Source organism: Ischnura elegans, chromosome 8 (genome assembly GCF_921293095.1).
Source record: "Ischnura elegans chromosome 8, ioIscEleg1.1, whole genome shotgun sequence".
Classification (NCBI taxonomy): Eukaryota; Metazoa; Arthropoda; class Insecta; order Odonata; family Coenagrionidae; genus Ischnura; species Ischnura elegans.
In genome coordinates, this window is record NC_060253.1 from 59,904,658 (window position 1) to 59,920,117 (window position 15,460).

At 36.6% G+C, this 15,460-nt stretch overlaps 1 protein-coding gene across 1 annotated transcript in view; it reads right to left on the reverse strand.

Annotated features, from left to right (window-relative positions):
• Positions 1-15,460, reverse strand: part of LOC124163413 (alpha-mannosidase 2) — a 1,009,237-nt gene that overhangs the window by 470,447 nt on the left and 523,330 nt on the right. The window contains exon 2 of the mRNA XM_046540303.1: positions 6,563-6,646. Within this exon, the coding sequence (XP_046396259.1) occupies positions 6,563-6,637 (75 nt within the window). The 5' untranslated portion in view covers positions 6,638-6,646. The remainder of the gene's footprint in view (positions 1-6,562; positions 6,647-15,460) is intronic.

Below are 15,460 nucleotides of genomic sequence, written 5' to 3' on the forward strand. Positions count from 1 at the left end.
ATTCTTTAATTTTCCATCCTAACGATGTGTTCCTTTTCAAATATGCCTGATTATAATCCCATACAAAATCTGTATCTGCACGCTATGAAAATGAAAAAGAGACTTCGTTGATTTCCACTGATTTTCTGTTTTTCATATTCGAGTATTAACTTCCACATAGTTGAGTCTAATACCATTGAACTATTCTAAGAAATCTACGAAAGGATTCATTCCGCTATATGATTAGGGTTTTGTGTCGGTGGTGGTGTACAAGAGGGGAATGGCGCGAAAAGCAGGTGAGCACGGAGAAATCGATCCTCTCTCTCTCTCCACCGCGGAAAAAGGTGAAAACTGCTGATTAATGGATACCTGGATTTTTGGATACCGGTTGCTCTCGGGGATGAACGAGCCGGCTCTCCCACCGTGTGGGCTAAATGCTTCAAATTCCTCCTCCGCGGTCCGCCAATTTTTTTTCTCTCCTCCCTTCCGCGCATATTTCAACCTCTTTTAAACCGTCATCCCTCTTCAGTCTCAACCTCTTCTCGCCTCTCACACAACCTCTCTCTCTCTCTACCTCAAAACTGCCTCTTTTTATTTCCCCTCGCTCAACACTTTGATGGAAGTGGGAAGCTTCGACCCTCACCCAACCCTTAAAGGCCAAGAGGCTCGCGAATAATAATCGAGGGTGTCTGCGCCAGCTGACGTGCGGTGTTGATAGGCTCACGTGGGTGTTACTCTCGAGGGAGCTAGGTGTGGGAGGAGTGGATGAGTGAAGAGGGTGGGTGGCGACATGCTGATGTAAAAAAAAAGGGATGCGGTACTCACACCTCTTCACTCTGACATCAGCGAAACCATCATGCATGTCGCTCAATTGTCTTCGCAAAATAAATCTGCCGGGTTTGGGTCTTTATTAATACTTATGGTTTTATCATTATCATAGTTCTGAAAAATTGAAGAATATAGTGATGTATATATATTCAAATTACCACAAGAAATAATTCCCTTGTGACGGGAATTTAACCGCGGACCTTTAAATTTTCGAGTCGCTGCGCAGAGTATTTTAAAAAACAACCCTAAAAACTAAGAAGACTAGTAGTATTCTATAATGAATATGATGGGTAAAAATTGGAGTGAATAGTGCGATTGAGATATATACATCCATAAATGGATTTCTTGTAAAAAATATTTTTCATAATTTCACCAAATAAGATGCTTGTATTATTTTAATACTACATTTTATTTTCTTACCTTAAAAATCTCTCTCGACAGAAAACACATTTAAAAAATTGTTTCAAGGCATAATGCGAGCCTTGAAGCTAAAAAGATTACTCCTGTATTAATAAGATTATCAGTATAATATGTATAAATAATAAAATTAAATAAATAAATATATAAGTGATATAATATACTATATATAAAATATATCAGTAATATAACAGTGTAATATAAGTAAAAATGGGAATGAATAGCTCGTAAGGAGTGAAATATATCTATGGATTGATTTTCTAGTTAAAACTTTTTTTGAATGTCAGAGGAGAAGTGTCTTGCATTATTTAAATACCGCATTTTCTGTATTTCGCCTTCAAAATCCCTCTTAACAGGTAAAATAAAAACAAAACCGGTTATAAGGGCCTAAAAACTAGTATCCTGTTCTAAATATGAAAAAACAGCATCACCTGAGAGTCAGGTGGAGTGCAGGAATTAAAAATGGGGGCTCAGGGTGTACTTAGGTGTTAATAATTCCATACGGCTAAGGAGACTTAATTTCGCTTCCTCTCAAAACCGCAGCAACAAGTTCACATTAAAGGATCTCCTTCCCTCGACCGCACCTGACTTACGGCCTCTAAATCCCTCACTCTCACTGTCCCTGCGGTTTACCACTCGTAGGCGCGAGCACTAGTGTAATACGACTTGCCCGGCACTCGATTAACAACGCGGATAGCCTCCGTAGCTCGGCCGCGGGCGGTGGTAAAGGTTTTCTGCGTAACGAGATGGCGATGTGAGGGGTGAAAGAGGTGAAAACATGGTTTTACAAGGAACACGCTCTGAACTTCCCGTATTTCGCTTGGTTGGCGTAGTGGTTTACAGCTTTATTGAACATCGTGAAAGCGTGATTAAGTTGAACATAGGTAACGGGTGTTTCAAAATGAATAGCGGACTTATTATATATTACACTTTACTCATAACTATGAATGATACATTAAATGATAAAGGAACTCAGACGGTTACATGTATTGGATACAATGCGCATGTGCACCCAATTTTTCCGTCGCCATGCGTTAGATGGCGAAAGTAGCAAATATAGCGACTAGTGAACAAAAAGCTTTTGGTGTTTTACAATCTGCAAGGACGGAGTCTATGGTGCAACGTGCGATCTATATCAATTGTTATCTGCAATCTGTCAACTCTCATCTATTCTTACAGAGTTAAAAAACAGGATTAAATCAGTTGGAAGAATTATTCGAGAGACACAGATGAACGTTCAGGTAGAACTCGTTTATCGTCTTGACGTTCGCCGTGTGACGAATGGCGCTCACATTAAGCAGTTGTAGCCTATTATTTTAAACGATTTCAATCGCTTCTTCAATTAATGTATTCGTTGTAGTGAATACTTTTGCTAAATACAGATTATAAAGCGTTAAAACTCCGCAATTCAATTTGAAACACCCGATATTTCACCACAGCTTGCAATTCCATTTCGAAATTATCCGTTGAGTAAGACAATTCAAAGGCGAAGTAAAATGCTTAAGAGAGATGAGTTCCAATAATTGATTTGTTTGAATTGTTGATAATAACAAGTTACTTTGAAAATGACGGCATTACTTGATTTATTCTTCATCACAGATATTTTTAAACTGTGGGCACTAATGTCGCTTATCTCTTCTATAGCATTGAGCCTCATTTATGGGCTAAAACTTTGTTTTTTGATGTAACAAATTCCAGTCATAAAGTGAAATCACATTAATTTCAATGTGTGGATTCCTATCATCATTTGCATTGATTAAGCCATTAAAACCTTACGAATTTATCTCAAAGAACCCATGAGCATATAATAAAAAATAAATTTTGCATACAAACTGGTATGTAAAATAGAAAGACCATTTTTGGCACGGAATATTTTGCTCGAATGCATTTACGCTGAAGTTTTTTTTAAGATAAACTTCAACCACCCTCTCCACTAGGTAGGAAAATACGAGCGTGCAAAATGCATAGTTAACATTTATCTGATGAAAATACTACTAAGGAGTGCCAAGGTTTCCATTAAAAATTAAAATTTGTGATGGTGAGACTCGTTAAGGGGCATTGTTTAAAGTTTCAAAAGCTTGAGTACAAAATCGTTTTAAATTCAAACTCGCAAGAAACTTCCAACTCAAAATTTTATCTTTGAGTACTTTGTCTAGACATTTTTCGCTTATCTTTGATGGTGAAATTTATTTAAAACGCAGAGTTAATTCAAGCAAATTGAATTCATTTTGAGACGCAAGAAGTTATGTGTACTTTTTATGTCTTGTAGTTTTATTTTTATGCTACCCTTCGATATATATAGGTATATTTTTTAATTTCACTTCGTCTTCAATTTAATTCATTAAGCTCGTTTTCTTTCATTCTTGCTGGTGAGCCTTTATTAATGAAACGACGAAGAGACTTTCTTGCCCTATTGTCCATTTACTTCAGAATCTAACACAACTTCGAGCCTATCAACTTGAAAGAATTTAGTGACGCTTTAATTAAATACAGTGAATGGAAATAACTTTATACAACTCACCTTTAGGCTCAGTTTTATGGCGGCAAAAAAGCACCAACCAGACTCGACGGTCGAAAGAGAGTTTACGATCGCTTATAGAGCTTCCTATGCATTTGATTTTTCAATTTCAGTGATTGTTTTATTTATTTTCCCACGTAATTTTATCTAATGCACCTAATATATGTTTCTTGAAACATACATTTAACCAGGCTACAATTCCCCCTACACACAACATGCTCCGGCATTAACATTTTGTCAGCTTTGGTGTTGCATTTAATGGAAAGAGGGCTGTCCCTTTCATGTACAAGACAGGCACCCAATCGTTTGTAACTACTCGCTGAACGAACTAAACGTGCTGTTACCAGCCGGCACGCTCAAAATTCGCGAAACTCAAATATCTCTTCACTCTCTCATATTTTATCACTCTCAAATATTTTGTCATATTTAAAAATTGGGAAGTAAATCAAGCCTCAAGAATGCTGATACTTTACATTAAGGATACAAATCCTAATATTTTAAGTGATTGGATGATTATTTGATTGAATCGAACCAATGGGGATGAAGCAATTTGGCTGGATAGTGTAGTTGCCCGGACGACATATCCATGGTTCAAGGCCCGGTAATTAGCTAATGGACATTGATATGAGTGTCATTGGCAGTATTTAATAAAAAAACTATTTTCTCTAAGAGCTAGAGGGGTCAATGATATTCGAGGATCTCATATACAAAAAAATTATTTTTTGTATTTGGGCTCTACCAGTTCGTCGCTATTTAGGCGATGACTGATTGTTTTGCATTCAAATTGTTTTTTAAAACTTTTTGGGTAACTGAGTTCACGGATGTTGGCGGGAAAAAAACTTCTTTGTTATATGAGGGCAGGGGTAAAAGTTGAGTTATTGTATTATAAATTTAATAACGCCAATATTCTGCATCATGGTACCTTTTTACTTGTTTTTTCATAGCATGATCTCAATTTACAGTTACCATAACAAAACGTGAAAGATTCCTACCATTTCGCACAAAATTAATGTGAAAACCTAAATTTAGCCTACGATGCATTTATAAATTATCCAAAACAAGATATTATATCAATAAAAAAGAGTCATGGTGTTGAATTACCGGAATGACTAAAGTACAACAAATAATTAATGAATATAAACGAGAAAACTGAGATACCCCACACAATCGTTCGCGTAAGTTTTCTAGGTACAGTCACGGAAGGGTTAATGTGTCATTGTATGTAAAACGGAACATGGAAAAATTGAAATCTGTTGTGATAAAATGAAACCACCTTCTTGCGAAAATTCTTTCACCACCATCTCGAAATTACCAAAAGCCTCATCTTTATAATTTAAATTCAACTAAGTTACGGTACTGTGCAAAATGTCACGGAAACATGCCGCGATCGATTTAATATGAAAAAAAACAATGAAAAAGAATAATAATAATTTTTTTTGTACTTCTCTTTCGGTATTTTTCTGCATCATTACCTTGTACAAAGAGTTAAATTAAGCCCTAATACTTAGATGACAAGAATTTTACTGCCACGACAGTCGTAAGCTTGAGAAAATCTTCGTAGTACAGGAGAAATAACGTGTGCCGGCTTTTAGCCTCTGCCATGATCTCGCGAAAAATACCATCTTTATTCATCGTAGCGTATTGTAAATTCGAAATTCTTCCCTCGAACGAGAGGATTTTATCGATCATTGTCGAAGGGGTGTGCTTCGCGATTCATTGTGCCCATACATGGAAATGGGCTCTCGATCGGCAGACTCTCTCCGCCCTCAAGTCTCGCCGCTTTTTTTCATTTTTTTGTCCCTCAAGCGATAACGACTTTAAGCCACTAGCTGGAATAAGGTCACATGTTCCGATAATTACTCCGGCCTCCGAGATGCAAAAAAAAATCGAGTTTCCTGTACAGTAAGCGTTTTATTTCACCGTTCGTGTATCCCAATGGTTATTCGCAGCGATGAAAAAAGTATTCCTCAAAATCAATCCTACCTATTTGCGTTTTAACTACTGGGAAATTTTTTAATGTATCTCCCAGATTTTCATTCGATTTAAGACGCGAGACTTTCTTCCATTTATACAATTGCGAACACGAGCGAGGTATATGATCCAATTCCACCAGGAGAGGTGTTTTTATGTACCCCTGGAATACTAAATATACAAAAGCATGTGCCGTAACGGGCAGAATAAAAATAATATCAAAGAATGAATCCTACATCAATTTTCCGTTGTTCCTAATTTTATCCCTCTACTCAGGAAAAATATTCGCTGTCTTTCCTTACAAATATAATCACTATGATCATTACATATGATGATTTATCTGTTTTTGAGTAATTTATTCCCTTCTATTTTAGACTGTTCCGAATGCCCATGTGCCAATGAAATGTAATAAATTTAACAAAAATATGTCTTATTTTCAATAAAAACTGTAGAAATTCTTGACAGGGTTACGTTGCAAAATGTACTTCTAAAAATTAGATCGGACTTTCACATACACCATCTAGCTCTTCCATACGAAAATATTTGGTTTGTTTTAAAACGGCTTCGTACGATGATACAATTTTTCAATTTCTTTTGTTTTCTGAAGCAGCGTTTTATCCCTAGCCAGTAACTTGATTTTTTTCTACCCAGCAACGGGAATATAGCTCCATGGTACACTTCCATTTCCTTTATCACATCGAGTATTTTAGTAATAAAAAAGGTAGCATTTTCTAAACATATTCAATTTTTTTCGTAGCTACTCAGCATCTTAAATCCTCAGACAAAGCCAAAAACATATTCTCTGGTTTAAGATGAGCCAATGACGAAGCAATCATTCTCGTTTCTTACCTTAAGTGGCCACTTCGGTTTGCTCTGCTTGTATCTCTCCTCGAAACTTGTGTCCCAGTACTCCTTGCTCTTCATCCAGTAAGGCTGAAAAGGAAAGAAATTTAAGTATGAATAATCTTGAAAATATCATTATATACGGTGAGTGGGTACTCAATTAAAATTTCCAATATTTCAAATCTTTGTCTGGAATGGCCATTGAATACGTTCTGCAAATTATTTTATATATAAAAATTACACTTGGAAAAAGAAAAACAAAATATTTTTGAAAAAATATTACTCTCCGTATGATAATTTGGAGGAAAAAATTTATATAACATAAAATATACCTATAATAAAATTATAAGCATACTTAATGTTAATTTTAACTAGGAAGGTGAAGTGACTTAGATTTTTTGAAAGTCCAAATACTTATTAATGTTTCTCTGTTTTTTCCAGGTTTGTGTTGTTCGTATTCATAGTTAGATGGCTAAATTAGATTCAATTGTACACGATTAGCGCGAAATATTTACTTTTTGGCCCAAAATATATCGTAGCCGAAGAAAACCTAAGTCAATAATACTTATTTTAGATTTTTCACGAGTATTTCTAACATTACTCAGGTGAACAAATTTGGTATGCATGAGGAAACAAATCAATTTTTACTAAAACCACTCAGCTTCTTATGTGATTGAGAGAAATTACGTTTTGAGCTTATATATTAGTTACTATCGATTGTTATGGAACGGTTGATAGCTCCTCGCTTAGCAAATACATAATACCGCCACGGTAGGACGCATTGAGTCATTGTACGAAGAGAAGTGGTGGCATAGCCGCACGTATTCCTTATTGATTGAAATAGTGAATAATGCGTGGACTAATAGTTTTGGAAAAAAGAGATTTGTCGCTGTCGAGCACGTGATGCGAACGAGGTAACAGGCAAACAAGAGCAGGAAACAAATTACGCTGACTTCGCACTAAAAGTCAAATCCGAAAATTGTTTTCCATAAATAATGACTCCTGTGCCTGTTGAATATTGATGTGCTTTGAATACAAAAGAAAATATTGGGTATGACTGTTAGGAGTGATAACGGATAATTTATTAGAGCGTAACTGACCAAAGTAAACATTTACGGCTCACCTAGAATTACAAATGAATTGGCCAAATATGTATCCTTATTTATTGAACCATTAAAAGGCTCATTCTTCCGTTTAAAACCTCACGAAGGAAAGAATTTCGCATGCGATTATGACTTTAAATTTATCAAATGCATAGAAAACGTAAGTATTTTCATTTGCGATACATTTCAATTATTTTTCCTCCATTATGCTGGCAAAATGTTTTATTCATTCATTGAATACGTGAAGTAGACGCTGAGTGCCAACACTTTCAGAATAAATCCACAGAATGTAGCCGACAATACGTTTGAAAATAGCCAAAAAACGAAAAAATCATTAAATATTAGCTGGTGTAACAATGTAATTTAAAAAATAATTTCGTCTTGAATAACACGGAAATCGCGGCGTAAGTTTTTAATTTCATTGAGGCTGTTAATTTATCTAGCAGTAAATAGTTTAACAACTTTATTTATTTGCAATATACAGCAAAAAGAAAATATGATACAATGTCTTGCATGAAAATCATTACATGATCCTAACTTTTGTTTTTTACAATTAAATCATAAATACACAAGTGGAAAAATAATCCGAACAATAATACAATCTTGTATACATATTCATATAGCAAGTGAATAATTACATTTTAAGTCCTCCTGAGCCACTGGCTCGTTAGGAGGTGCTTATGTAAACAAACATATAGAGGGCAAATTAAACTCATCATGACAATTGATCATTAAACTTATAACTAGAAAAATAACTAAGAAATTATTTTACACTAATTATACATATTTACAAAATTTGTAAGTAGAAAATAATGATTTTACATTAGTTTTTTGTATTATTTTTCAAGTAACATTTTCTTACAATTTCGTTTTTTAGTTACCCATGTAGAGTCTAAAATTTTTATGCTTTATCTCGAGAACAGTTTAAATGAATGTTAATATAAATTTAAATATCATTGATTATATAAAAAAGGTAATCTTTGTATATTTGACGTATTCTTCAATTGTCCTTCGCTACATAACAGTATTTTTGAGGCGCAGCATATCACAGCCCTTCATTATTCAATGGTGAATTTCGAGTTATGGTGTAAAAACATCATCTTCACATTCAAGTGCATTATATATATTAAAGGACATTCCTCTTTCGCATACTGTCTGTATACGTGACTCTACACCTCCTAAAAATAGAACTTTGCAGTATGGCAACAGATATGCCATAGCTGTGTCTACAGTTTGTGCCGCGGCTATCTCCAACGTGCCTAGGGGCAGCATGATATTTTAACTTTAACCGTAAAAACACAAGTTAAGGAAAAGCCAGATATTAGATATGCGCCACTTTTGGTAACGTAAATATAAGTTATTCTTTATTACTTATGTTTAACTGTAGTAAAATATCAGGAAACATATTTTTATAGTCATTCTTGCGGTTGCTCCGCATATCATTCATGTAAATACCACTAAAAGCCTCACGATAGAAATAGCTTAATTTTCATGGTGGGCGCTAAAAACTTCTTAAAAGCCACGTGTACCCACCTGGAGAAATCCCAAACTCTTCTACGGATATGCTGCCTTTAGTCTTTACCAAAGATGTTTTGAAGAGTATATTTGCGCAATCGATGCCCTAAAGATTATTCGTTCTCTCGCCTCCGTGAAACTGAAGCTGTTGTATTTTTACGTGGTTCTTAAATGTGTACATTGTGTTATGATATAATTACATTATTATCACACAATAGTTATCGTCATAACTATCCTTTCCTGTACACGACTATGGTGAGTGTGTCACGAATTTTTAAGCTTGAAATTCCAAGTGTTTCAAAATGAGTAGCGGGTATTTAACTCTTCATGATACGTATTATACATGATTTGAAGGTATAAATGATATATCAAATGAAAGAGGAACTCAAATAATTTTTTTTGGTGGCAACAATGCGCAGGTCTAGCCAAATTTTACACCGATAGAAAGCGCTAGAAGCAAATATGGCGACTAGCGAAGAAAGCCTTTGGTACCAATTTCTCCATGTTTCCGGTGCAACCGTGTGGGTTTGTTGGTGATGACAATAGTTTCGCAGGCACTGCTGCCAGCGCCTTCAGGTCGAAGATGATGACCATCTTCGACCATGATCATCATCTTCGACCTGAAGACGCTGGCAGCATTGCCAGCGAAAATGTTGTCATCACCAACAAACCCACGCGGTTGCACCGGAAACATGGAGAAATTGGAACCTGAACACCGCGGAAACCTACGTAGTCACAAAGCCTTTGGTATTTTACAGTGCTGCATAGATGGAATATGTAGCTACCGTGCAACTTTAATTCCGTGTTAAGCTTGGTTGTGATCCTCCAGGTGGTAATGGCATTCCTGTCTCCACTACCAGCTGACCTTTCTGAATTAAGAAACAGTACTGAAGCAGCTGTGGCAACAATTACTCGAGAGACACTAACCACCGTTTGGAAAAGACTCGCATATCGTATTGACTTGTGCCGTGTGACGAATGGTACTTACATTGAACCCTTGTAGGCTTTTAAGTAAAACTGTTTGAGCTGCTCTTAAATCTGACGTATGATTTATAGCAGTAAATTTAGTAAAATAAATATTAGAAAGCGTTAAAACCCCGCTAATCATTTTGAAACACCCGGTATTTCACTATACAGTATGTAATATCACCATTAAGATATTGGTAACGTAAATATAAGTTATTCTTTATTATTTATGGCAAGTTTAACTGTAGTAAAATATCAGGAAAAATATTTTTATAGTCATTCTTGCGGTTGTTCCGCATATCATTCATGTAAATACCACTAAAATACATGTAAGATATTCCAATGCTTAAGAGAGATAAATTCAAATAAATTATTAGTCTGAATTTTTTATAATAATAAGGCTCTATTATAACGCTTGTATTTCTTGAATTATTCTCCTTTGCAGCTAATTTGAATTGAATCCACTAATTTCACTTATCCCTTATTATTCTAACGTATAGCCTAACTCATGGGTGAAAATTTACTTTTTTAATGTACCGGATTCCAGTAAGTGAGTTAAATCATACTAATTTTAGTGCAATAAATATAAGGAAATCGTTAAAACCATGATATTCAATTTCGAACACCCGGTATATTGTCAAAAAGATATTTCTTGGCAAAGTGTGAGTTGGAGGCATATTTTATCTCTGCAAATTACCACCAAAGAGATTTACAAGGGGTCGATTTGATCCCTGTGGCTGTCCTCGGACAGTGGCAGCTAAGACAGATAAAATTAGAGATGGAAATTGTTAATTTGACTCCCATTTTTGGTATAAAAGGTTACGAGACAAAAATACCGTGAGCATGTGACGAGTATTTCATGCCTCCGTGAATTTATTAAAACAAATCTCCGCTTTCCTTCTCCTGACAGCTTTTCGCGTCACTTCCGTGTGCGGGATAATAATTCCGTGCCAGGTTCAATCAATCATTTCTTCCCCCCACAGTATTCCCCTCTTTCTCAGCGCGGCGACACATTCTTTTTTTCTCTCCGTTTTGCCCTTTGTCTTCCATCACAGTTCTCCGTCGCTCTTAATCGAGCCATTCCCCCCTTTTCCGTCCTGAGGAAGGAAAAGCATTGGGCATAGACTCTATTTCTGATGTGAAGAAAGTTTGAGCAATAAGTTACAAAGACTGCAAAATTCCTAAATATTTGTTCTAACGAGCATCCTTTAAAGACCTAGTTACACGATATATTAATTTAATAAGATAGTAAAACAATTTTTGTATTTGATAATGACCTCTATGGTTCGAAACATGTACGGACAAAATAAATTAGTGGAAATCAACGAAGTCTCCTTTTCATTTTCGAGTATTAACTTCCACATAGTTGAGCCTAATACATTTGAACGATACATTAATACCTACGAGTTAATACCTAATGTATGAACGCGTGAATTAACACGAAAATGCACCGCGTAACCACCCAATGAATGAACAGAAGAGAGATCCTGTTCTAATTTGGTTCATGCATTCATATAATGTTCCGTTCCGGTCCACCAAAATCGTTCATTCATTCACACACTAACTCTTACGCGTTAATGTTCCGTGTGAACAGGCCTTAATGCAAAGCTGGAAGAATTATATAAAATATAACCTGGGAGGAAAACTTTGAAAGGCCTTAATATGTTGATTATTGAACTCAAAAATTTCACTGTTAATTCTGAAAATACCGAGAATTCAACCTGCATACCTAGCTCAAACATTTTACATCTCAAAATATCTCACAGCGAAATATTCTTGTGGCGTTTGGTCTTCCAAGAAATGGAAATCGTTGCCATATAGGATCAATGTTTTAGAGACGCATTACAGTTCAAAAGTTTCGACTGAGTTTTTTCTCCCTTATTTTGTTTCCATAATATAAAGAGGCCAAATATAAGATCATCTTGTTACTTCCACCTTATGTCATTTGCTGTCACTCTATCTCATAACACATCGGTTCATTTTATATGAAATGCAAATGGGAAAAGTTTCCAGAAGTGGTCTTCGCTATGGTCCGGAAATTCAAAGGATATGGCTTGATTTGCCGTCTAGGGAAATATCTTCCTAGGGCAAGTCACGTAAATTTCACCGCCGTTCATGCGGGAGGTCTGAAATGTTTCACATCCATTTGTTCGGTAAGTCTTCGGGATATTATTGTTTAGATGGATACGTATTTTCTACCTTTACCGTTTTTTTGTATTCAAATATATAAATTAGATTATTAACTTTTACACTGTTGAAAATTACTTCGTGCTTATAATCGGACTTGACGTACCATTTCAAACTATAGAAACTATCCAAGGCGGTTGCTCTAGAAAAAGGCAAAGGCAAATACAGACAAATTATTCGAAGTCGAGTTGTCCATAGCATCCGGCAACAGGGCAAACTCGCGACCAATCAGAGCGCTTGACGCAAAGGACGCAAAGATTAAAAATAGTGCATTTTCGACCTAAAAATTATCAGTGATTTTGGTTCCTAATGGCATGATCTACCCCAGGGTTAAAACTTAGACATAAAATACTTTCCGCCGTGTATTTTCCAACTTATCACAGATTATTATACTTTTCTGGCGAGTTTTATTCCTCTTAGGAGTACGCAAATTGATTTTTATGTTCTGCGGGACTTCGTCTCAGGAAAAGGGAATTATATTTCGGTGTCTTTTTTACCGCGGGCAGGGTGTGTCTTTTCCCATCCTTAGAAAAGAGAGTTTAGTGACGACACACACAAACATTCTCTGATTCAGTCCGAAGGCGACAATGACGGATGGATTAATGAGTCAGCAAGAGAGAGACAGAGTAATCGGACGCTTCTTAATGAATAGTCCTGCCGCCCCCACGCCGTTCGTAATACGAAGCACGGTCGAAAATTACTTAAAGTGCCCCCCCTACCCATCCTGACCCACCCAGTGGGGGATTTTTTTTCCCTAAAAATAGCGCAGGACTCGACGCGACAGTAATTCTTCATTAGCATTTCACGCTGATGATTTATGAATTTTTCACAAATGTGTGAGGGGAGAGCGTTAATTTCTCACCCCTGTCGCACGTCAAATAAGTATACCCAGGATGATGCGTCTCTTCTCAGCCTCGTTATTTGTACACGATTTCTTTTTTATTACCAACCATTAGCGACGAAACATTTCTCAATTCCGTTCATTGCGACGGGGGAGTTTCCTCTCATGCCAGAGATTATAAAACCCTCCAATTTAACTCTGTAAACTCCTCGTATTCTTGCATGTTAGCTGATGTAAAAATTACTGTGTGACGCTGCAGAGGTAGATACATATTTTGATAGATATTAGGAAGGTATTTTCCTTGCTCACCTCACCTAACGACGACATATCGACAGCTTACAATTAGTTCTAGCAACACGTACCTCAAAATTTGACCGGTCTGAGATAATATTGCTGATACTGTTAATAAAAAATAAAATTCAAGCAAAAAACCACTCTTTGTTTGCTAAGGCATGCTTATTTTTTAGTTCTATGTATTTTTGGTTTCTAATTTCAGTTAAAATTGCATAAAATAAAAATTGTTTTTTGCTCTCCTGAAAAGTTGCTATTTTTGAGATACGTGTTGTTGGAACTTAGCCATCGGTATGGAAGGTGTTTTCTCAGTGTTTTTCGCGCAGTACACCATGTGCATAACTGTGCATTCATTAAATCTCTTATGCGTTCTTAAACCTTTCCCTCTATATGGATTTATATTCTTGTATGTTTGCGCTTATCGTGTTGTATGAATGAGTGAAGGACTTTAAAAGTCAAATTGACTTGCTTCACTTGGGCTCAGCGTGCTCCGAAACACATGTTCCTATCTCTTTCCATCTATTGTGAGAGTGTGTATCTATACTTTCATTTTTCGGTCCTCTTCCATTTCATCTTCTGGCGAGTGGTGAGCTGTCCTTTTTCCATCTATTGGTTACTCTTATGGGCAAAAGCAAAGGGTGTATAAATCCACGCCGAAATCATAATTAATCTAAGCGTTCTGGTCGCACAACTGGAAGCGCACTCGACTGGCAAATGAGAGGTTCTTGGTTCGTGTTCCAGTCGGGTAGCATTTTTTCCCTCTGATTTCTGCCTTCTTCCATAAACCAAATCATCGCTTTCCTTGCATTCTTTTGTGCTCCATCCCTTCCTTCTCCTCTCTATGAAAATATATTCTTGTAAATATTAAAAAATATAGATATTTATCTTTCTCACCTCACCTTATGACGCTATATGGAAGATTAGGTGTTTCTCCGTGTTTTTCATGATTTCCTCCATATGCTTAGCTGTACATTTATTTATTTAAGTATTAACCTCTTAAGAAAACTTTCCCTGGAATGTTTAAGAGGTATTCTGGCAGCCTTCCCTTCCTCCATGGACTTTTCAATTCACAATAAGGCCTACTCCCTTTCATTCTATCTAAGACTTCTATTTTCTTCCCAATTTTCCCTCATTTAACCATCATACTACCCTATCACACTGTTTTCAACATTCCCTCCCCGCTAAGGGGGATACACGAATTCCCATACCTATCCGTTCAGCAAGATATATCTCTTAAATTGACCATTTATGTCGAACCGGAAAATATTGTGGGGTTCTTATATGAAGTTCTCCATGCCGCTCTTAAGATATCAATTTTCAATTGACCAAGCAATCTCAGCCTAGCGTGCAGCCTCCGAGTCTCAAGCGGCTCCCAGCCTAATTCGCTTAACATCTGGAAAACGCTTTCTGCATAATATTGCACCAAGCCGAAACTTTAAAATATACGTTCTGGCTTTAATTTTTTTGTTCTAATCTCTGATAATCATCTCCTTTATCTCTCTCTTAACGCGTGAATAGAAACTCGACCTCTGCAATCCTCCAATATGTCCGAGGGACGTACAGGCTAGACAAAGCGTGTGGTGACTAAAATACAAACACACTCTCACGGCACGAGTTCTAGCTTTGTTCCGCGTCCTGGCGATCACTTCGTCGCCTTCATTTTGTTTCGTATCGCTCGCGGCTATGCATAATACATAGATAACGGTCTTTTGCTTTTTTTATTCTTTCATTTCGCGTGGGTAAAATAAAAATACTTGATGCGATATCAACGACAGCGGTGGCCCCTACGTACGACGAGTATGACATCGAAGAAACGTCAGCGTTAGCGGGCTCGCGGCTGTTTCAGGGAAAAGGAAAATCGTCCGGGAGGAGGGAGTTCCGTCATCAACTCATTCGCCGAGTGACGTTTTTGCGGGTGGGAAAAAATGGAGGGTTGGGGAATTCGCTGAAGTAAAAATAAATACCCGCAGCTCAAAAGACTAGCACACGACGTGTTGTCAG